Raw genomic sequence first — 21,309 nt, 5'->3', positions numbered from 1 at the left:
TCTAGTTACATATTGGACTGATATCCACATGTTTACTATTTGCCATGGACATGGTGAGACTTAACTTTTTTAAATGAATGAAATTAATTGTGGGCATGTCATTTTCAAAGAACCCAATGACCATACTATTTTCCTAGCTGGATATTTATGGTTACTAATGCAACAATGCTCAGAAGGCTGAAAAAGTTGAGCCACAGTCACTCATCAGTTTTAGAGGTTGCATTGAGGGAACTATCAGCTGCAAACAGAAGATCAAGCACCAGCAACACCCCCTCTATTTTGTTCTTGGCTTGTAGCCTTTTCAAGTTGAAGAATTTGCCATCAGTGTGGAATATGACTTTGAGGTCATGTTCATCCCCAATGAAAGCATTTGATAACATGGTTGAAAATATCATGCTGCAAAGGATGGGAGCGAGGACACATCCTTATTTTATTCCATTGGCAACTGGGAAATCTCAAGAACATTGTCCGCTATCCAGAACCTGGGCAAATATGCAAATATGATGTACAATATGGATGAACTTCTCCAGGCAACTAAACTTTGACATAATTTTCCATAAACCCTGCAACTGACAGTATCAAAGACCTTGATCAGATCTTCAAATGTTGTATACAGACTTCTGTTCTGTCCTGGCATTTTTCCCAGAGTTGTCAGGCAGCAAATACCATATTGACTGTTCTTAGATCCTTTCTGAGGCTTTCAGAGATCTGGTCTATAACATTGCATTTGCTCATATGGACCATAACATTGAAAACATCAAGACTGGTTTGATGAAAATGATGGGGAAATACAGAAACTGCTAAATGAAAAACAAGGACTCCATAGGTTTTACCAGAAAGATAGTTCATCCATTTCTTTTTTCTTTATTTTTGTTTTTTTTTTTTGGCAAGGCAGAGGGGCTTAAGTGACTTGCCCAAGGCCACACAGCTAGGTAATTATTAATTGTCTGAGGCTAGATTTGAGCTAAGTTCCTCCTGACTCCAAGACTGGTGCTCTATCCACTGTCCCACCTAGCCACCCAAGTTCATCCATTTCTAAGAAGGCAGTATTTAATTTCATCAAAAGTAAACTACAAGTGAAGCTTAGAGAGATACAGGTCTCTTGGCTCTGTAAAAAGACAGATGAAATTCAGTGTTATACAGATAGTAACAAACCAAAGTGATTTTATGATGTCCCAAAAGCTATTTGTGGGCCAAAAACCTAGAATGCATCTCAACTACTCAATGCTGATGGAGCCACATTGATTAATGATAGGGACATGATCCTAGAGAGGTGGACTGTGCACTTCCATGGTGTTCTTAACAGATCATCATCAATCAATGCAGAAACCATTGACCATTTATCTCAAGCTCAAGTCAATCAGTCCCCAGTTGAAGTTCCATCTGAAGAAGAGATTTTGAATGCTATTAGGCTCCTTTCAAGTGGCAAAACTCCTGGTGCTGATTCTATTCCAAGTGAGATCTACAAGGCGGGGGTCCATTGCTTATCCAAAAACTGACTGAAATTATCCAGATGATATGGCATGAAGAGGTTATCCCTCAAGAATTCAAGGATGCCTCCATCATCATTTCTATAAAAGTAAAGGTAATAGATTATCCTGTGACAATCACAGGGGTATTTCTCTTTTAATCATTGCTAGAGCATTTCTCAATAGGGGGTAACTAAGGCAGGATTTGAACTCAGATCTTCCAGACTCCCACCCCAGCACTCTATTTTCTATGCCATCTAACATGTCTTTAATTCACCTAACAGTTATAAATGCCAGCTGTGAGAGGCCCCACTTTGCAGCGCCCCAACACCTGAAAGTTATGACAGTCAAGTGTTTCCTGCTTTCACCACAGGCTCCATTTCACTTCTCCTTTTATCCCTTCCAGGCAGGGACAGACTCTGCCTGGTGCTAGATGTCCTCACTGGCAGTAACTGGAGGGCAGGGTCTTGGAAGAATCAATTCCATAGCAAGGAAAGCTTTGGGTTTAATGGATTTCTCTTCTTCTTAGGCAGAGTAGATTTATAGACTGTTGTTCTCCAAAGTGGAGTGATTCTGAAGATTCTAAAGAGACATGTATAGAGGTGGGATGATGAACTGGAGAAAGGGGAGAGGGTCATTCCCATCCTGGCTACTTATTCTGGTGCTGCTTGTTCTGAGGGAGATCAAGGCAGGTGAGTCTGGGTAAGTTGGGGTGAGAATGGGGGCAAATGGAAAGCTCTGGGTTGGGCATGGGAAGTTTGGTCTGGTGTGAGAAATACAAATAAGAACCTCATAGCTTGACCTATTGTGGGGGAGACCCTGTCTGGGGTCAAAGGAATGGGAACTACTAGTCTGAGAGGAGAGGAGACATTGATCATACACCTCAAGGGACTCTTATTCTGATGGGGAAACTTGACATACCAGAGAAAACATATAGAAGTAGGTTGACAAGGCTAAAACTTGGAGCATCTGGACCAAAGTACTACTTTGTTTCATGCAAATCATTTCAAGTGATCCCAACTCATTGAGTCAATTAGAGAAATGCCTCCAGAGAAGGGAAAATTTTACCTAAGACAGATGTTGTGCTTTTCAAGACAACTTCCTCATTTTTGTCCCTTTCTCAGCAAGAATCAGTAAGGATCCATGAAGGACAGGGATATGTAGCCATCAGGGCAGTGTAAATAACAAAGAAATGGGAATTCAGCAACTTTCTTTAATGTGATGAAATTTCAAAGATATTCTGAGATGGATTTGACACACCTAGGGGAGTTGGGCAGGATGGGAACTGTCCAGGCTATCACAGGAGGGCAGGAGGAAAGACCAAAATAGCCCCTTGAAGAGACTAAACAAATAGATAGTTAATGTGACTATACCATTGTACCAACTTGATAAATGTTATGAATTATCCCATAACATTGTCTCTGTAGATACAAGTATGCTTTTAAAATTTTATATTGTCCTTTATGACAAGATAAAGAGCTGTGCTGTGAGTCAAGACAATCTGGCCTTTAATGCCACTTCTGATAGATATTAGTTGTGTAACTATGGGTAAATTATGGAACAAACCAGTGCCTTAGGGAACCCTCTGACAGTAAGGTGCAGAACAGGGGCATTAAAAGTAGTTCTTATACTGATGAAATCACTAGAGTTGCTGTTCTTTGAAAGCTTTATTTACTTTAGTCCAACATTGTTTTGCATAAACCACTATTTTTTGACAGAAGATTTCTTCATTGTTTAACCAGGGCAAACATAAGTAGGGATATGATTCACTGGGGTCTCATATAATCCAGGCGATTATCCAGGGAGAAGCTGAGGTCGGATCCCAGTCTGGCAGTTCGAATAACGCCATGTTATAGCTATTCGTTCCATCAAAAGAGGTTTCATTCAGATTCCATTTAATAATGATGAAAAATAGTAGTTAGAGGTGGCTAGGTGTGAGATGATTCTAAGGTTTTGAGCTACTTTCATGTCTGACCCCTTTTTCCCCCTCTCCCGTCTTGTGATTTAGCCTATCACAAGCATGAAATAAAACATATTGCCGTGAGCACATCCCAAACTCTCTTGGATCTCATTGTTGTTTGCCTTGTTGATGACATTCATTGGGCTTCCTATCACAAATCAAGCCAACAATTTGTCATGAAGGCAGCCTGGATGTCTGAGGCCTTAGGAAAGAACATAATTGAGGACATTCAACAGTCAGCAGTAAAGAATGAAGAATATTACCAGCTTGCCATTCATAGCTTGATAAGAAATGACAGCCAGCCTGAAAGTAAGTCAGTCCCTCACATCCCTTGTCCCATTCCTTACCCTCATCCTAACCTTTGCTGTTAACCAAACCTAGTGCATCAATCTCCAAAAACTTGATCTATGAGATCAAGGGCCTCATTCCAGGGCCTCAGATCATCGTTGACTTCATTCTGTAGGGAAAGCTCTGTTAAAGATCCAGAACTGAACCACAATGGCTTCCAAAGACACCAAATCCTCCATTTAAATCAGTTAAAGGGCCTTTCCCTTCAATGTCAGGATTTTCCCATTTTATTTCTTCCCAAGTTTCTTTAATTATTGTGCATGAACTCAAGATTAAACTTCTTAGTCTTCCTTGATCCCTGAATTCAGTGATTAGTCCCACTTGATTCCCTGGCTATTTGATTCTCTTCTTCTTCTTCTTCCTCCTCCTTCTCCTCTTCCTCCTCCTTCTCTTTCTTACTAGTTGTTTGTTGTTGTTATTCTTCTGCTTCTCTTTCTCCTTGTTCTTGTCCTTGTCCTTCTATAGTTCTTCTTCTCCTTCTCCTTCTCCTTCTCCTTCTCCTTCCCCTTCCCCTTCTCTTCTTCTCCTTCTCCTTCTCCTTCTGCTTCTGCTTCTTGTTTCCTTCTGCTTCATTTCCTCCTGTACCTTCTCCTCCTCTTTTTTTTCTTTTCCTATTTCTCCTCCTCTTCCCCTTCTTTCTTTTTCTTGTTCCCTCTTTCTTCCTGGCATATTCCCCTAATTTTTGTTTTCTGTTTTTTAATCTTGCCTTACTACTTATTCTAAACCATAGAAATGGTTTTTTTCTAATATATATTATATATATTTCAAATAAAAGACCATATATGAGTTCAGAAAGAAAACAGTAGAAAAAATGAGTAGGAATACATAAAAAGACTGCATTGTACTTGATCCCTAAACATATCTTTCCTTTAACAGCCCCCCCTTCCTTTCTTGGTTAGGGTTCTTCCTAGGTTGGAGAATCAGGGTCTCTTAAAGAAAACAGAATATTACTTTGTTACAGTTCAGTTTGAGAGCTTACAGAACAAATACCTTTCTCTTTTGGTACCCACCACAAAATTTCTGTTCATCGATTTCTTCATATCAAATTTTCTCTCAGAGTGTAACATTTTTAATCCTCCCCACAGGGAACCACACATTGCAGATTCTTTTAGATTGTGATTTAGATGGAGAAATCCAGTTGAGTAGCCATATAAAGTATGGCTTGGATGGCGAAGATATGCTCCAGTTAGATGGGCTAGAAGGACAATGGATAGTCCTGAACCCTATAGCTCATAGCTTCAGATTCAAGTTGGAAGAACCTTTCTGGTCTGAAGTGAGAAAAAATTACATTAAGAGATATTGTATTGAAATCATGCAGAAAATTCTTTGGAATTCAAGCATCACAAAGAATCGTGAGTATATTCCCTCTCCATCCTTTCTCTTCTTCTTCTTCTTCTTCTTCTTCTTCTTCTTCTTCTTCTTCTTCTTCTTCTCCTCCTCCTCCTCCTTCTTCTCCTCCTCCTCCTCCTCCATCTTCTACATCAGCTTCTTCTTCTCCTCCTCCTCCTCCTTCTATCTATTTTATAAATTCCATGCCATCTCAATTAAACTAACAAAAGTATTTTACAGAATCTGATAAAATAATAATAAAATTCATTTGGAGGAACAAAAGGTCAAGAATATCGAGGGAACTAATGGAAGAAAATTTAAAGGAAGGAAGCTTAGCAGTACTAGATCTTAAACTATATAATAAACCAGTAATTATCAAAATTATTTGACACTAAGAAATACAAAGGTAGATCCATGGAACAGAATAGACATACAATCCGCATTACACAATGAATATGGCTACCCTGATAAAAATTCGTTATTTAGTAAAAAAATATATACATTTTTTTCAGAAAGCTAGAAAGTAGTTCAGTAGAAATTGGGCTTGGACCAATATCTTAGACCAAGGTAAGGTAAAAATGGATATATAACCTAGATTAAAAGGAGATATTGCAAAAGAATTAGAAGAAAAAGGAACCCATTTCCTAGGAGACATGAATAAGTGAACAATTTATGAACAAACAAGTGATAGTAGTGTAAGATATAAATGGATAATTTTGATTATATTAAATTAAAAATATTTTGTACAAATAGAAGGAAAGCAGAAAACTTAGAATAACTTTTTATAGATAGTTATTTCTTTCTTTAGGTTTTTGCAAGGCAATAGGGTTAAGTGGCTTGTCAAGGGCCACACAGCTAGGTAATTATTAAGTGTCTGAGGCTGGATTTGAACTCAGGTACTCCTGACTCCAGGGCCAGTGCTCTATCCACTGTACCACCTAGCCACCCCTATGGAGAGTTATTTCAAAAATAAATAGAACTTTGTCAAATCTACAGGATTTAGAATCATTCCCCAATTGAGAAATGATCAAAGATTTGAACAGATAGTTTTTTGATGAAGAAATTAATGCAATTTATAGTCATATGAAGAAATGATTATTGATTAGAGAAATGAAAATTTAAATAAATTCATTACACCTATCAGATTGTCTAAAATGGTAGAAGGGGAAAGTAACAAACATTTGAGAGGATTGTGGAAAAATTGGAACCTTAATTTATTGTTTATGGATCTGTGAAGTGATCCAAATCTTTTGAAAAAATATTTGGAATTATGCTCAAAGATGGGGTAAAATGCCTAAACCCTTTAAACCAGCAATACCCCCATTAGGGTTATTTTTTAAGTAGATTAAGGAAAATGGAAAAGACATTCTAAAATATTTACAGTGGTACTCTTTCTAGAGGCAAAGAAATAGAAATTGTGGGGATGACTGTTGGGGAATGACTAAACAAATTGTGGTATATAGTCATGATGGAATATTATTCTGCTATAAGAAATGATGAGATTAATGATTTTTGAAAAGTATGAACAGACTCCATGAAATAATGAAGAGCAAAATGATCAGAATCAAGAGAATATTATATACTGTAATAGTGGTATTATTTTAAGATCTTTGAGCAACCAAGTCATATTGATGATTATGAATATACAAATTAACCTCCAAGATCCTATGAAAGAAGATACTATTGGAATCCAGAAAGGAATATTGCAGTAGTGTAGGAAATGATGAGCTTGCTGATTTATAAAAAGATGGAGACGCTTGGACTTATGAAGAAAGATGCTATCTATTTCAGAGAAACAGATTATAGGAAGAAATAAAAGTCTTACATATATGTGTAGGAGTGTATATGTGTTTATATGTGTATATTATAGATATATGTACATATCCATACCCTATTATAATTTCTTTAGGATGGAGTAGAGGGAGGGGAAAAATAAACAGTGCACAGGAGGGAAAAAAGGGGTTAAATAGGGGAGAATTTCTGGCACAAAATTTTATGTTAGGACAAAGCATAAAGATGAGGTATGTCTTCAAAAAAAGACATTGTGATCTGAACTTTTCATAACATTTGCTGCTTATCACCACTTGCAGTTGGCTTAAATATCTCCTTTTTGTTTAGAAATAGAGAATCACAGATTTCCAAGTAGATAAGAATGTTATTTGTATGTGAAAAAGCATGTCTTCTAAAATATGCTCAATACTCATTCCTTTACCAAACCAGATGCAATGAGAAATATTGAGACACACATGCATGTGCATATATGTGAATATTTATATACATATATATTCATACATATGTCTATGTAAGTATGTGAATGGGCATAGGGAACTTGTTTTAACTAACTACATTATGTTTGGAACAAGAAATATGAGGAAAAAAATTAAATAGATTTTTGGCAATAAAAAAGAGCTGTGAACTCTTGTAGGTGTTTTTAGATGTGGTCACTGTATTATTAGTTTTATTTAATTTTTTTGCTATTATAGACCTCTCATAAAAGGGAAATAATCTCTAAATCTCTAAATGTTTAAATAGTAAAAAAAGAAAGCATCGATAAAAGGATAAATATATATATATTAGAAACAGAAAAACTTTCAAAAACAGTATCATAAAATTTATATAAGAAAATAGCTGCATTTTTGAGCCAGTAATGAACTAAAAGTGTCTTCTTATAATCACAGTTACATAATTTGACAAAATAAATTATCATGATATGTTTAAACATTTTGCTTTATTAATGTGAAGTAGAAATTTTAGAAAATAAAATGCAAACCTGATGAGTGGTCATCTCGTCTTTACCTGAGGACCTCTAATAGGGGGAACTCCCTCCTTCCTCAGGCATTCCATTCTCATTTTTCAAAGCTCATCTTCATAAAGAACAAAAGTGACAAAACAATGTGACATAATGTAAACAAAAAATAAGGAAAAATGGGTTTTTGTTGAGGATTGGTTAATAAGAATTAAGAGAGGTAGACCTATGGATTCTAACTACTTTGGTCTTCTCTCTTTCCTTTAGGACCACCAGAGGTGTATGTATCCCGCCAAGATTTCCCCAATGGCACCATCACCCTTTCCTGTACAGCCACAGGCTTCTACCCACAATCCATCTTGCTGCACTGGGAAAAGGGTACTGATGGTGCTATATGGGGGAAAGAGAGCTCCAGTGGCACTCTGCCTAATTCTGATGATACCTTCTATCTCCGAATCTCTCTGGAGATCCAGCCAGGAGACCCAGGGACAGGTTATGCTTGTGTGGTGGAACACAGTCAGTTGGAGTCACCAACTTTGTACTTTGGTGAGTGTCAGCCAAGGTACCCCATACCCTGAAGTACAAGTCATGAAATACTATTAATTCCTGCCCACACCCAACCCTGACTAATAAAGAGTGCAAGGGCAAAGTCCCCAAAGTACATTCTCTCCATAGCATCATGGAAAAACAATCCCATTAATTTGCTAATTCTTCTCCTTCTATAGTCCCTGAGAATTCTTCCAAAGGAAATTTGTGGACTGTTGCTCTGAGCATTGTTCTAGCAGCTATCCTGACGATTAGCTGTTTTGTCATCTTCACCAAATGGAAGAAGAGAAAGTCAGGTGTGTATTTTTAGGTGAAATGGAAAGGAATGGGAAGAAAAGGCAAAAGAACAAAACAAAGTCTTATTCTGGGGTTGATATTAATAATTGTGAACTGTATGAAAAGAATAACAGAAACACAGAATCTCAGAGTAGGAAGTCACCTTGAATACCATCTATCCAAATCTTGTAAGGACATAAATTTTCTGTCCATGATTCCCAACCAATGAGCTTATATCCTTGACTTGAAGATTTCAAGTGATAGGGAAGTCACAGTCTTAATTTTTTTTTAAACATATATTAGTTTGTTGGAAAGGAAGCATGGCTTAGTGGATGAAGGAGACCTGGGTCAGATCCAGTTTCTGACACAAACTGGTTGTATGTTCCTCGCAAATCACTTGTTCTCTCATCCCTTAGGCAACTAACACTCAAACTTTCAGAGATGTTAACTTTCATTGGTCAAGAGTTTGTTTACCTGTGTTTAGCAAAGTTTCTACCACATCACATATGTTTAATTGAGGCTCTTTGTGGACAAACGGACCTGGCTGTTTCTTCATCAGTATAGTCGTAAGCACAGTCCTTATATCTGTATATTTTTTGTACATTACCTACATTTCCCTCTATATTAATCCTCTAATTTCACTTAGAAATAGATCCCTATAATAAGAAGTGAGAGGTGGTGGATAGGTGATGGGTCAGCAAAACTAACCACCACATTGGCTATAAAGAACCCCTAAAGTTACTTTGTACTCATTTTGGACAGTTTTTGGACTTCTGGACAAATAATTTTTTTTCATATATGAAAGGCAGAATTTTTTCTTTTTACCATGTAGTTATCATTCCTACATTTTTCCTCTGAGTTCAATTAAAATAATTTTCATTGAAGAAATTCAGAAACTTAGATGGTGATTACAGCCCAATTTCCTTCAAACCATTCTTATGTGGAATAGCTCTTAGGCATCTCAAAATTATAGTCACTAAATGTTTGTCCTTCTTCTCAAAGAAGACCATGACATCAGGGAGATGATGCCCTGACAAGCACAAGAATTGGATTTGGGTGAGGGGGGCTATGCTAAGTCCCCAGCCTCACTTTTATTTCCAGAGCCATATGGATCAGATATGGATAAGGACCACTGGAGATAGCCCTGGATGTGAGGCAATGAGGGTTAAGTGACTTGCCCAAGGTCACACAGCTAGTACATGTCTGAGGCTGAATTCAAACTCCTGTCCTCCTGACTCAAAGACTAATGCTCTATCCACTGTGCAACCTAGATGTTGTCTAGTCACTGACCTCTGGATAGGTTCCAATTTGTTTTTGTCTTAAAATAGAGAATCTCCAGAGAACACAACATTCCAGCTGTGGTCTTTCCAGGACAGAGTTCAACGGAACTCTTGCTGCCCTTTATTCAGCATACTCCTTAGCTTTCTGGCTTACATACATTCTTACATACCCCTTTATCTTTCTGGCTGCTGTGTCATATTGTTGTCTGTGAAGGGGATTAATCTCCATTGAAATCCTTAGGTTGTTGTCTAGCTATGGTCCCCAATACAGTTGTAGGACTGTATATTTATTTCTTTAAAAATTGAACTCATTGGCTTTTATCCTTCTACTCTCCTGTTGCCAACTTTATGGATGCCAATTGTTCTCTCTCTAGTATGTTAATTATCCCTCCCAGTTTTCTTTTATTTTTCAGATTTGAGAAATAGTCTGTCTACAACTTTATCTAAGTCATTGATTGAAATATTGAACAGAAGAGAGTTAAAGATAGATCCCCATGAAGTACCACTGCAGACATTCTCCACCATATGTTGTCATTGATCTACTAATCACTAGACTAGTGGGTCCAGGTTTTCAACCAGTTCTCATTTAGCCAATTACATTTGGCCTTGATATAGACCTTAGACATCTTTGTCAAATGTGTTGTGATATTCTATGACATATAGCTGATGAACAAAGGATCCTTTCATTAAATGGAAATAAAGTTCAACTGGAAATGTCCTGTTTTCCTTGAACTCATGCTGGTATCTCAGTAATGTCTTGCAGTGAGTGCCTCCAGTTTTCTTAGAATCTGAAAAGGAAATTCCTCTGGATTAGGTGATGCTTATTCAGTCAGGCCAACTACACTTTCTACTTAACAATTTAGTTTTCATCTCTGCATTATTCATGCTTGTGTGCATTAACAGCTATCATTTGTATAAAAAAGAGAAGCAAAGTGAGAGCAACAATATCTTCATGCTGTCATTAGTTTGCATCTTATATACCTCTGCCTTTGACCATCAAATTTGTTCCTCATTTCCCTGTCCCTAATATAGCCTTAACAATATCACCCTTATTTTTGTACTTAGCATAAATCATCACTTTCAATTTATTATGGACTTCTGTGTTCCTGTCATTCTTTTTGAAAAATACAACTTTTTGGATGAACTTTGATCTTCAATCACATACATTTCCCAATGAATCTGATCTTACTCCAAGAAAGTTTTTCCATAATAACAAATAATATATAAAGGAAAGAAAATCAAGCAAAGCTAGTTTTAATATAAATAAAATAGATCAAAAAAGACTTTTATCATATGGAAATTTCCATCCCAAGATTCTCCCCAGTTCTAGAAATAAAGGCATAACTTCTCTTATCTCTTCTTATGGACATTTAATATGATTTTCCACCTCCATCTTTAATAATTTTATATTCATTCTTTCTGTTTATATTTTAGGTGAATTTTTCATATGATTTTCTTGTTTCTGTTTACTTTACATTGTATCAGTTTATGTCTTTCATCGTTTTTTGTATGTATCAGGTTCATTTTTCTAACCAAATAACAATATATTTATATACCATAGATTTTCCAGTCATCTACCAAAAGATTAATATCTACTTTCCCCCAATTATTTTAGTCTACATATTATTCTATCTATATGACATCTTTCTAATATAATAAAAAATAATTTCTAGCAATTATACAGTACCTAGAATGTTCCAGACATTGCACTAAATTCTTTAACAAGATTTTTTTTTTCATTTTATCCTTACAGCAACTCTGAGAGGTAGATACTATGATAATCCTCATTTTACAGATGAGAAAGCTAAGGCAAATAGAGGCTAAGTAACTTGCCCAAGGACTTATAGCTATTGTCTCTATGATCATATTTGAACCCAGCTCTGCCTTATTCTAGCCCAGTGTTCAATGCACTATGGTGCCACTTAACAGCCCTTTCTGTCCTTGGTATATGTGGCATATGACTGGCAGTGACATCTTGGGACAAGGGTTATGAATATTTTAGTCATTTTCTTCTCATAATTCCAAATTGCTCTAGAAAAATTAACAGAACAATTTAGAGACTCACCAGTTATGTATTGTATATGCCTTTCTTTTCACTGTCTCCAAATGTAAATTTTATCTTTTTGTTATATTTTTGTAATAAATGACTCATGAATATTTAGTCCAGAGTGATTAAAATGTTTTCATTTTTTTAATTAAGACACCTTAATAAATGGGACACATCTCTCTTAAGGGGAGAGGGGAGGAAGAATACCAGAAATGTTAGGTCTTATATACAGTTTGAAAGACTTTGTTCCCACCTCTTTGTGCCAATCATTGGCTGGGGTTACAATTTAATTGATGTAATTTGCCCCATATATTTTCCCCTCCCTTCTCATTATACTAATGAGTAAGAACAGTTACCTCCTTGAGCATGCGTAAAGGAGAAGGACACAGACCCTAGGTTAACTTAGAACCAGGTGGGGCAGACCTGGCCTAATCTCAGGTTTTTTTTTGATCAGATGAGGCTAACCCACATACCTGCCCATAGTCAACAATACAGTCAGACTCCAGTCTTTGTGATATAAACTAACATTTCTCCCTTCACATTCCTGTGGAATCCAAACATCTTTATATTCCTCACATTTTCTACTTTGGTGAAGAGGAGGTGAAACTTCAGAGTTGTTTTGATTTGTAGTTTTCTATCAGTGATTTGAAACATTCAGTCATATAGTTAAAGAATGACTTCTATTTTTGAGAATTACTATTCATGTCCTTGGGCCACATATCTTTTGGGGAATGGATTTTATCTTTTTATATTTCTATGTATCTTAAATATCTGACCCTTGTAAGAAACATTTTCTCCAAAGATATTTTCCTGTCGACCACTTCCCTTCAAAGACTATTTATATTTATTTTCTTCACACTTTTAAATTTCATAAAATTGAAAAATATTTATTTTATTTTAAGCAATCCTTTATGTTCCTCTTTTCTCTTATGAATTCAGTTCCTAGACATGGTTTTGAAATGAACCCATTTTAGTTTCTTCTTATTTTTTATTGTATGATCTTTATATTTAGATCACATATATGTTTTATGTTTATGATAATATATAGTATAGGATGTTGGTCTAATCTTAGTTTCTGCCAGACTTGTTTTCCATTCTTTTGATGTCATTCATATAAGTCATGTTTTTGCATTCATCCTCAATTATCTGCCTTGCTCCCAATTTCTGATTTTCTGGCCATCCACATTTGTTTATATAAATAACTCTCCCTTTTTCCTTATCATCAGAATTATTGCTCTTTGTGACCACAAAAATTCCTTCTTGAGAATTGCACAACCTATCTGAGCTGGCTTCCTTTTATAAAATTTTAGTCTTTGTGATTCAGATCATCCTTCCTCAGGATATTTTGAAACCTTCACTTCCCAAATATAGGGTGCATGTCTTACTTTGTCCAGTTTTTCTGTTCTCTATCCTAAACACTAAGTTGGCATGATCGCTGTTGCACAAATTCTCAACATTTGCATGATAATACCCAATTCCCCCCCTTTTAGGAATATTTACAGTTGAATTCCCTTCTTCCTAGTTCCTTCATTATTTAAATGACAAAATTATGATTAAGGAAAGTCAAGAAATTACTATTTGGTTTTCTTTTGACAGAGTTGGTTTATAGTTTATAGCATGCTTAGTGAACTTCTCTTTTCATTCTGGGAGATTGCAGTGTATTCTGGTGTCAAAAATAATTTTGTTTTCTCTCTCAGTTGTCATCCACATATTCTGCTCCATGCTTACCCTTTCTGGTTTTGGATTTTCTTCAATAACAAATCTTTAATATACCCTGAACATCCTCCATCTCCTTCCACATATTTTACCTAAACTATATTTAACAATTAGATATGACTTTGTAGTGTCATAGTCAAGGCCTAGATCTCATTTCACCAATTCTCAGAGATAAAGTCAAAATGTCATTCTTGTCTTAGGTCTGTAATTCTTCTTACTTATCTGTCATATTTTTCAGATTTCTTTTTTTTATTTTGGCTTTTTATACTTGCCCAAGGTCACACAACTAGGTAATTATTAAGGGTCTGAGGTCGGAATTGAACAAAGGTCCTCCTGACTCCAGGGCCAGTGTCCTATCTACTGCACTTACCCAGTTACCCCACATTTCTTCTTTGGCAAGAAATGGAAGCAAGAAATGGTGGCACACGTTGTATCTTTATTACTGCTGCTAATAAAGACAAGGTACAAATTAGAGAAAAAAAACTTTTGGGGAGTGATTATATGTGTCGCTTAATCATATGATGAATAGTCATGTCCCTGAAAATCCCTTTTTGCCAAGTCACATCCCATTTTACCAACTCACTTTACAGGTCTGTCAGTCTTATAGTTTTATGTAATGATTCAGAATTTCTAGTATTTCCAGATGCCAGCTTCTTGATTAGATATGTGTATGGGTGCCATAGACTTATGAACTGACTAGATACATATAAGGAATTACCATACAGACAAACAGGTACATTTCAGTTTCTTTATCCATTCGAGAGTGTGTGAGTGTATGATTCAATAATGTCATTATATGATAGACATTGTTTGCTATTGTTGTTTGTCCCTCATTGTGGAAGAAGACCATGACATCAGTTCACATATATGTGAATTGGGTTTGAGTGAGGGGGTGCTATGCAAAATCATCAGCTTCGCTTTCTTTTCCAGAGTCATCCAAGTCCCATGGTCAGATATGGATCAGGACGACTGCAAATGACCCTGTGTGGGAGTAAGTCAGTTTTATGCCACTTGCCTAGGGTCACACAGCTAGCAAGTATGAAGTTTCTGATACTGGATGTGACTTCAGGTCCTCTTCTCTCAAGTCTCTGCCCTATCCATTGTGCCACCTGTCTGCCTATTATATGTATCTGTGCACAAATGTGAACACACATACCTATTCACATGTATGCATATATGTACAAACATTCACACACCCATGCCCATACTCTCCTCCTGTGCTATGATCTAGAGAGACTGAATAAGATCAGGTAGGGCACGTAAATAGGAAAATGTACCTTTATATATGTAGTTTTTCTCATTGGAAAGGTACATTTAAAAGATACTTAAATTATTAGAAAAGGAGGAATGTGTTCTTCAATAGTTATTTACCCTTGATCACTGACTACTGTAGTGTCATCAGTTAGTTAATCTATCATTGAGCCCCTAGCATATGTTTTACTGGATACTAGCTAGTGAAAGGAATGGATTTCTGGTATAAGTTTTAATGAGTTTTAATGAGTTTTAAATCTATTAGGGGAAGGGATGCACCAAAGAAGATGTCTAGGTTCAAAGATACATAATTTAAGACAAAATGGAGTCAGTTATATAAAAAAAAATCCCCTGTGACAAGGTTCTGTTCAGGGATACAGTGTGCCTAGAGATGTAGAGTGTAGAACACTTGGCCTGGAAGATTTGAATTCAAATCTCTCCTCAGATGCTCACTGTCTGAGAGACCCAGGAAAAGTCACTTAGCCTCTATTTGTCTCTTTCAATTGCAAAATGGGAAGAAGAACAGAATCTACCATGTGGGGTTGTTGTGAAGATTAGATGGCTAATATTTATGAAAGACTTAGAACAATGACTGGAATATAATTAACATAATATGATATGATAGGATTGTTAGGATATGATATGATATAATATAATATAACATGATATGATATAATATAACATGATATGATATGACAATATGATATGATAGAATAGAATAGAATAGAATAGATGATACAGTATAAACATTTCCTTCTTTCCACTTAACTGCTCTCACACTCAGACTTCTACATTGTAAAATGAAGAAAATAATAATTGCCTCTAAATAATCCTTCTCTTTCCCTTCTCTATTTGCCCAATGATAGAAAAGAGTTATACAATTTAGATTTGTATAAATGTCATAAAATAATTTTAAGTTAAAAGGAAAGAGAATTACACAATCTGATTCTATGTATCTATGAAGGCAGCTTCCATTAAAATATATGAGGTAAAGGAGAAGGAGGAGAGAGAGGAAGAAACATAAGTGTTAGAAGCCCCAGCAAATAACTCATTTGAAAAAGACTGGACAGTTTTCATAGATATGAAAACTCAGATGAGGGCAATATGGCACGAAAAATTCAAATGAGATATTCAGTTGCAATCAAAGAGACACGGAGACTTCACTGGCAGAGGAGAAGATAAGTTGATGAAGGCGGTTTCTCCTAGGGTGAGGCTCAGTCGTAGCAGGGCGACAGTGATTACCTCAACTAGCTCCCAACCTGTGAGGAAACTTGCGTACACTATTTGTGGTAATGGCATTTTGTTTTTTAGCCTCTCATGTATTTGAGAAAAAAATAAGATAAAAATCAGTCAAAAGGAATGGTTTCCAAGAATAAGGTGCTCATCCTGCTCTAACCTCTATTTGGTTCCATCTGGAGTCCTCTATTTAGTTGGGGGACATTCCAGGAAGGTCAAAAGATCTGAAGGATTTACAGTAGGAAAATGGGCTGAAAGAAGTCTTAATGATTAAGTTGAAGGACACATCCCATTAGGCCAAGTCACTTTACAAATATCTCAAATAATACAACAACTCGGTAAGGGTGAAGTAAATATGATTATAATTCCCATGTGATAGTTGAGGAAACTGAGACAATAAGAGGTTAAAATATTTGCCTAAGGTTCCATGGTGAATACGTAACTGGGACTGGCTTTGAACTTTGGCCCAGCTGATTTTAATCCCAAAGCTTCATCCACTGAGTCACCAATTGAATCAAAGAGAAAAAGAGGAAACAGATTTTTTTCTGTTTGGGCTCAGAAGGTAGAACTCAGAACACTAGGTAGGAGCTTCAGTGAGATAAATTCAGGCATGATATAGGACAAAATGCCTGACAATTAGAGCTATCTTCTGTGATTAGGGCAGCTGTGGGAGGCAGGCAATGAGTTTTCCCCTTCTATCAGGGTACCCTTGTTCATATATGAATGGGGCTAGATGCCTACTGATGTCTCTTCACACCCTGATATTCTGTGACTCTGTGACAATTCATGGTTGCTGAGAACCATGCAGTCTTCTGTGACTTTTCTTTTGTGATTTATATACAAACTCAGAATAGGTTATAAAAGGAAGTGATGGTGAAGGGGCATGAATTGAAATGGTTCAGACACAAGGCTATTGAGTGAATGAGAAGTCTTGGGAAGTTACCAAAGGGAAGGTGGATTCATCTTCAAAATTAATTTGTAATTAATTCCTGAACCTTGGTCTCTTTCCTTTTCTTTACCTCTTCCATTGAGATGGGAAGAAAGAAATGGACATGGGACAGGCTTAACTGGAAATTTATTTCATAGGGACGACTTCACAAGCTGAACTGGAAGGACCTTTTCTTCCTTCTGTTGCTACTCTTGTTACTCATTTTCAATGAAGAAATTCATCAACCCATATTTGACATCAAGGCATTTTTCATCTTTCCTGGAAACCCCCATATGTTTGTTAGATGGATCATTTGCTGCATATCTAAGAATAATTCTAATTCTATCTCTAACTAGTCTTTATATGTAAGACTAGTTTGGAATGGACCATCCAATGAACCTCCATTAAATCTGAGACACACAGCATATGGTCTACTTTAACATGCTTTGGCAATGGGAAGAATGAGACCTACATCAAAGTAGTTGAGTTTAAATTATGAAGAGAGACTTCCAGAAGTGAAAATATTGATATAGTTGAATGAAAGAAGAGGCTTATGTTTTTGTTGTAAGCATAATTGGGAAGGGTCTTCTTCCCCTCTCTCTCCACTATGAGCAATCTTATTGGTATGTATTTATGATAATTCTTCAGAAAAGATCAATCATTGCCTTCTCTGGGAACCCTTGTAATGCAAAAAGTCAATGGTTACAAGTTGCTGCCTTTCTGGCATCTTTCCTAGCAGGATGGACTGTCTTGTCTTTGGACTGGATCCAGAGTTTCTTTTAATTTGAGTTGTAAGGATATGTGTATAAATATACACCCAATTATATGTGTTGGTTGGTTGGCTTTTATCTTTCATTATCTGTCAATTTTTGTGCTTTCTTTTTCAAGATGATGACTTTCTCTTATATTTCTTTCCTCAATTTTTCCATTTGACATTACTATGCTTGAGACAAATTACAGTGTGTTTGACTGTGATGGATCAGCCCAATTTGAACTCACAATCCTCTGTCACAGGTTGGGCACAAATAGTCTATGTGAACACCTGGGGGAGGGACTCTAAACTAGCAGATGTCACATTTCCTTTGAGCTGCTCCAGTTCTGCCTTCCTCAGAGTACAGCTTCCTCAGTGATGAGGGCGCCATGCTGGGTGGTCCTGTACCAGTGTTTTCCGTGCTGTACAATCAATTCTAAAGTTCTTCAATGAGACCTTCAGGGTCTCTCACACATGCACATACATATATATGTAAAGTATGTTCTTTTTATATTGCTTAAATTTTTCCTTTCCTCCTTCTGCTCCATCTCAGAGAACCACTCCTCATAACAAAGGGTGGTTATTTTTTGTTAATAAAAAATAAATGGGAAGAAAAGAAGAAACATTTCAAATAAAATTGATCAATGCATTGACTTAAAATTTGACTGTATATGCAAAATTTCCCACTCATGGAAACCCTCACTTCTGCCAAAGAGATGGGGAACTTACTCATAATTTTTTTTGGGGGGGAGGTCCTCATGTTCTTTTTAATTCTGTATCATCCTTTTTAAAATCATTTTTGTAATTCAAGCCTTTCCCTTTTATGCTATGTAAGTCTTGCTTTTTTAGATACATTGCTTGACTGTAAGAAATTGTAGAATTTTGTTTGTTTTCTTTCCAATTACAGTGGATTCTTTTGGTGACTATTTTGCCCTCTGGTTCTAGGATATTAGGGCAGGTTTCCTTAATGATTTCTTGGGAAAAAAACATTATCCACTATCTTTTATTTGACCAAGGCTTTAAGGTAGTCCCATAATTCTTAAATCATCTCTCCTAGGGATGGAAATGCTGAGTGAGATGAGCAGAACCAGAAGAATACTGTGTCACCCTACCAGCAACATGGGGGTGATGATCCACCTTGATGGCCTCGCTCATTCCATCAGTGCAACAACCAGGGACAGTTTTGGGCTGTCTGCAATGGAGAGTACCATCTGTATCCAGAGAAAGGATTATGGACTTTGAATAAAGACCAAAGACTATTACCTTCAAATTAGGGGAAAAAAGTTATCTTAGTATGTAATTTTACTATCTCCTACTTTATTTTTCTTCCTTAAGGATACTTCTCTGTCATCACATTCAACTGAGATCAATGTATACCATGGAAACAGTGTAAAGACTAATAGATTGCCTTCTGTGGGGGTGGGGAAGAAGCAAGAATGGGGGAACAATTGTAAAACTCAAAATAAATAAAATCTTTCTAAAAAATTATCTCTCCTGGATCTATTTTCCAGGTCAGTTGTTTTTTCCAATGAAGCATTTTATATTTTCTTCTATTTTTTTTCATTTTTTTTTAGTTTTGCTTAACTGATTCTTGATATTCTCATGGAGTCATTAGACTCCATTAGACCCAACCTAGTCTTCAAGGAATTACTTTCTTTACCTAGCTTTGTATCTCCTTTTCCATTTGAGTCATTTTATTTTTCATTTGTCCAAATGTATTTTTATAGGATTTGTTATCTTATGTCAATTTTTGTGCTTTGTATGATGATGACATTTTCTTACATTTCTTTTCCTAATTTTTTTTTGCAAGGCAAATGGGGTTAAGTGGCTTGCCCAAGGCCACAAGGCTAGGTAATTATTAAGTGTCTCAGACTGGATTTGAACCCAGGTACTCCTGACTCCAGGGCCGATGCTTTATCCACTGCGCCACCTAGCTGCCCCTTTCCCTAATTTTTTTAATTTGATTTTTAAAATTGTTTTTGAGCTATTCCAAGAAGTCTTTTTGGGACTGGAAACTAATTCACATTCTCCTCTGCAACTTCATATGTAGTAATTTTTCTACCATCCTCATTTGAAATGATGTTTTGCCCATCCTTATCTTTCAGGAAACTTTCTATAGACCCTGATTTTTTTTTTCCTTTTCCTTTTCATTTCCAGTTTTATTCCTGGGCATTAACCCAAGGTTCTTGTGTTGAGAGAGGGACTGGCTTCCAATTCATAATGACTGTGGAGATAGGTATTCCAGATACTATTAGATATTTTTAACACATAAAGAAAAAATTAGTAAATCTATCTGATCTTGCTTTTCTCTTGGGAAGTTCATTTATGGCCTGTTCAATTTTTTTTTCTAAAATAGGTCTATTTAGATATTTAATATACTCATCTGCCAGTGTAGGCAGTTAATATATTTGAAAACATTCTTATATCGAAATTAATATATTTGAAAACATTCTTATATTCCATTTAAATTGTTAAATTCATTGACATATAATTGGACAAAATAGCTATTTTCAATTGCTTTGATTTCATATTCAGCAGTGATATTTTCACTTGTTTCATTTTTTGAAGCTAGTGATTTGATTTTCTTCTTTCTTGTTAAAAATTAAATTAATATTTATTTTTTAAAATAAAACTAACTCCTAGTTTTATTCATTCATTCATTCATTCATCCCTTCATTTGTTTGTTATTTGTTTGTTTATTTGTTTAATTATTTACTTTTTTATTTATCTATCTATCCATTCATTCATTTATTTATTTTTTAGGATTTTGCAAGGCAAATGGAGTTAAGTGGCTTGCCCAAGGCCACATAGCTAGGTAATCATTAAGTGTCTGAGGTCGGATGTGAACTCAGGTACTCCTGACTCCAAGGCCGGGGCTCTATTCACTGTACCCCCTAGCTGCCCCAGTTTTATTTATTAATTCATTTTTACTCATAATTTTAATTCATTCAACTTTTCTTATAATAGTTTTGATGCTATAGTTTGGGGGCATATGGATTAGTTATTGATATTGCTCCATTGTCTATGGTTCCTTTTATCAAAATGTAGTTACCCTGTTTTTCTCTTTTCCTTAAATCTATTTTAACTATAGCTTCATCTAAGATCATGATTGCTACCCCTGCCTTTCTTTGAATCAGCTGAAGTATGCTAAATCCTACTTAAACCCGCCACTTTAGCTCATTCTCTCTCTTTTTAAAATGTGTTTCTTGTAAGCAACATTTTGTTTTATTCTGGTTTTTAATCCATTCTGCTATCCATTTTTCTATTTTATGAATGAGTTTATTACATTCATATTCAATCTTATAATACTTATTTGTGAATATCCATCCATCTTAGTTTTACTCACTCTTTTCCTTTATCTCTGATACCATATCCCCTCTTACACTTTTATTCCCTATTTTACTCATTTCCCTAAATATCTCTTCA

The 21,309-nt window shown here is 35.9% G+C and overlaps 1 protein-coding gene across 1 annotated transcript; it reads left to right on the top strand.

Annotated features, from left to right (window-relative positions):
* Positions 1-1,950: 1,950 nt before the first annotated feature.
* Positions 1,951-19,056, top strand: LOC141512908 (class I histocompatibility antigen, F10 alpha chain-like). The gene is made up of 7 exons (XM_074222269.1): positions 1,951-2,161; positions 3,478-3,738; positions 4,863-5,129; positions 8,120-8,398; positions 8,578-8,694; positions 14,648-14,708; positions 18,941-19,056. Exons 1-7 carry the CDS (start codon positions 2,062-2,064, stop codon positions 18,957-18,959), a joined length of 1,104 nt encoding a protein of 367 aa, XP_074078370.1. The 5' UTR covers positions 1,951-2,061; the 3' UTR covers positions 18,960-19,056.
* Positions 19,057-21,309: the final 2,253 nt, after the last annotated feature.

The sequence above is a fragment of the Macrotis lagotis genome, chromosome 1 (assembly GCF_037893015.1).
Source record: "Macrotis lagotis isolate mMagLag1 chromosome 1, bilby.v1.9.chrom.fasta, whole genome shotgun sequence".
Classification (NCBI taxonomy): domain Eukaryota; kingdom Metazoa; phylum Chordata; class Mammalia; order Peramelemorphia; family Peramelidae; genus Macrotis; species Macrotis lagotis.
This window is presented reverse-complemented; position numbering and strand designations above follow the sequence as displayed.